Source organism: Dendrobates tinctorius, unplaced genomic scaffold (assembly GCF_039654945.1).
Source record: "Dendrobates tinctorius isolate UK_male_01 unplaced genomic scaffold, ASM3965494v1 ptg000019l, whole genome shotgun sequence".
Taxonomy (NCBI): domain Eukaryota; kingdom Metazoa; phylum Chordata; class Amphibia; order Anura; family Dendrobatidae; genus Dendrobates; species Dendrobates tinctorius.
In genome coordinates this window covers 78,858,008-78,859,280 of record NW_027361687.1, presented here as the reverse complement: position 1 = coordinate 78,859,280, position 1,273 = coordinate 78,858,008, and the positions used below count along the sequence as shown (strand labels likewise).

At 47.2% G+C, this 1,273-nt stretch overlaps 1 protein-coding gene across 1 annotated transcript; it reads left to right on the top strand.

Annotated features, from left to right (window-relative positions):
- Positions 1-328: 328 nt before the first annotated feature.
- Positions 329-710, top strand: LOC141082730 (histone H2B 1.1-like). The gene has a single exon (XM_073566658.1). The coding sequence runs from the start codon at positions 329-331 to the stop codon at positions 707-709; it is 381 nt and encodes a 126-aa protein (XP_073422759.1). The 3' UTR covers position 710.
- Positions 711-1,273: the final 563 nt, after the last annotated feature.

Below are 1,273 nucleotides of genomic sequence, written 5' to 3'. Positions count from 1 at the left end.
GCACCCCATCTTGTATAAAAAAAGCAGAAATGTAGAGATTTTTGAAAATTTATTGAAACAGAAAAACTGAATATCACATGGTCATAAGACGTATTCAGACCCTTTGCTCAGTGTTGAGTCGAAGCACCCTTTTGCGTTAGTACAGCCAAAAGTCTCCTTGAAAATGATGCAACAAGTTTTTCACACCTGGATTTAGGGATCCTCAGCCATTCTTCCTTGCAGATCCTCTCCAGTTCCATCAGATTGGATGGTGAACGTTGGTGGCCAACTATTTTCAGGTCTCTCCCAGAGATTCTTCTCTCTTGTGTTGAGACGGTTGATTTCCATCATGCCTGATCCCGCCAAGTCTGCGCCAGCTCCCAAGAAGGGCTCCAAGAAAGCCGTGACCAAGACTCAGAAGAAGGATGGCAAGAAACGGAGGAAGAGCAGGAAGGAGAGCTACGCCATCTACGTGTACAAGGTGCTGAAGCAGGTCCACCCCGACACCGGCATCTCCTCCAAGGCCATGGGCATCATGAACTCCTTCGTCAACGACATCTTCGATAGCATCGCAGGGGAAGCCTCCCGCCTGGCTCACTACAACAAGCGCTCCACCATCACCTCCCGGGAGATCCAGACCGCCGTGCGCCTGCTGCTGCCCGGAGAGCTGGCCAAGCACGCCGTGTCCGAGGGCACCAAGGCCGTCACCAAGTACACCAGCGCCAAGTGAGATCTGTAACTTGGTCACAAACATCGGGGCACCTCAGGGGTGTGTTTTGTCCCCGTTACTGTTTTCTCTCTATACGAATGATTGCATCTCTTCAGCAGACTCAGTAAAAATCTTGAAATTTGCCGATGATATGACACTGATTGGTCTCATCAGGGGAAATGCTGAAGACTTGTATCGGAGTGAGGTGGAAAGAATATGTGACTGGTGTAAAGCCAATAATCTTGTACTCAACACTAAAAAAACTGCTGAGATGGTTGTGGATTTTAGGAAAGATCAACATGAGATACTTCCAATCTACATCCATGACGAAGTGGTTCTTAGGGTCACAGAGACCAAATTCCTTGGTGTTATCATCTCTCATGATCTTAAATGGGGGAAAAACGTGGATGCTGTTATAAGAAAAGCACAACAGAGGATGTTCTTCCTGCGTCAGCTGAAAAGATATGGTTTGTCTAAGAATCTGCTGATCTTATTCTTTAATGCTGTCATCAGATCTGTGATTTGTTCCTCTCTGATAGTCTGGTATGGGGGAGCCACTGCGCATGACAAACTCCGCTTACAAAG

Bases quoted from the DNA above. Each gene is read 5' to 3' on its own strand.
- LOC141082730 (XM_073566658.1), top strand. From the start codon at position 329: ATGCCTGATCCCGCCAAGTCTGCGCCAGCTCCCAAGAAGGGCTCCAAG.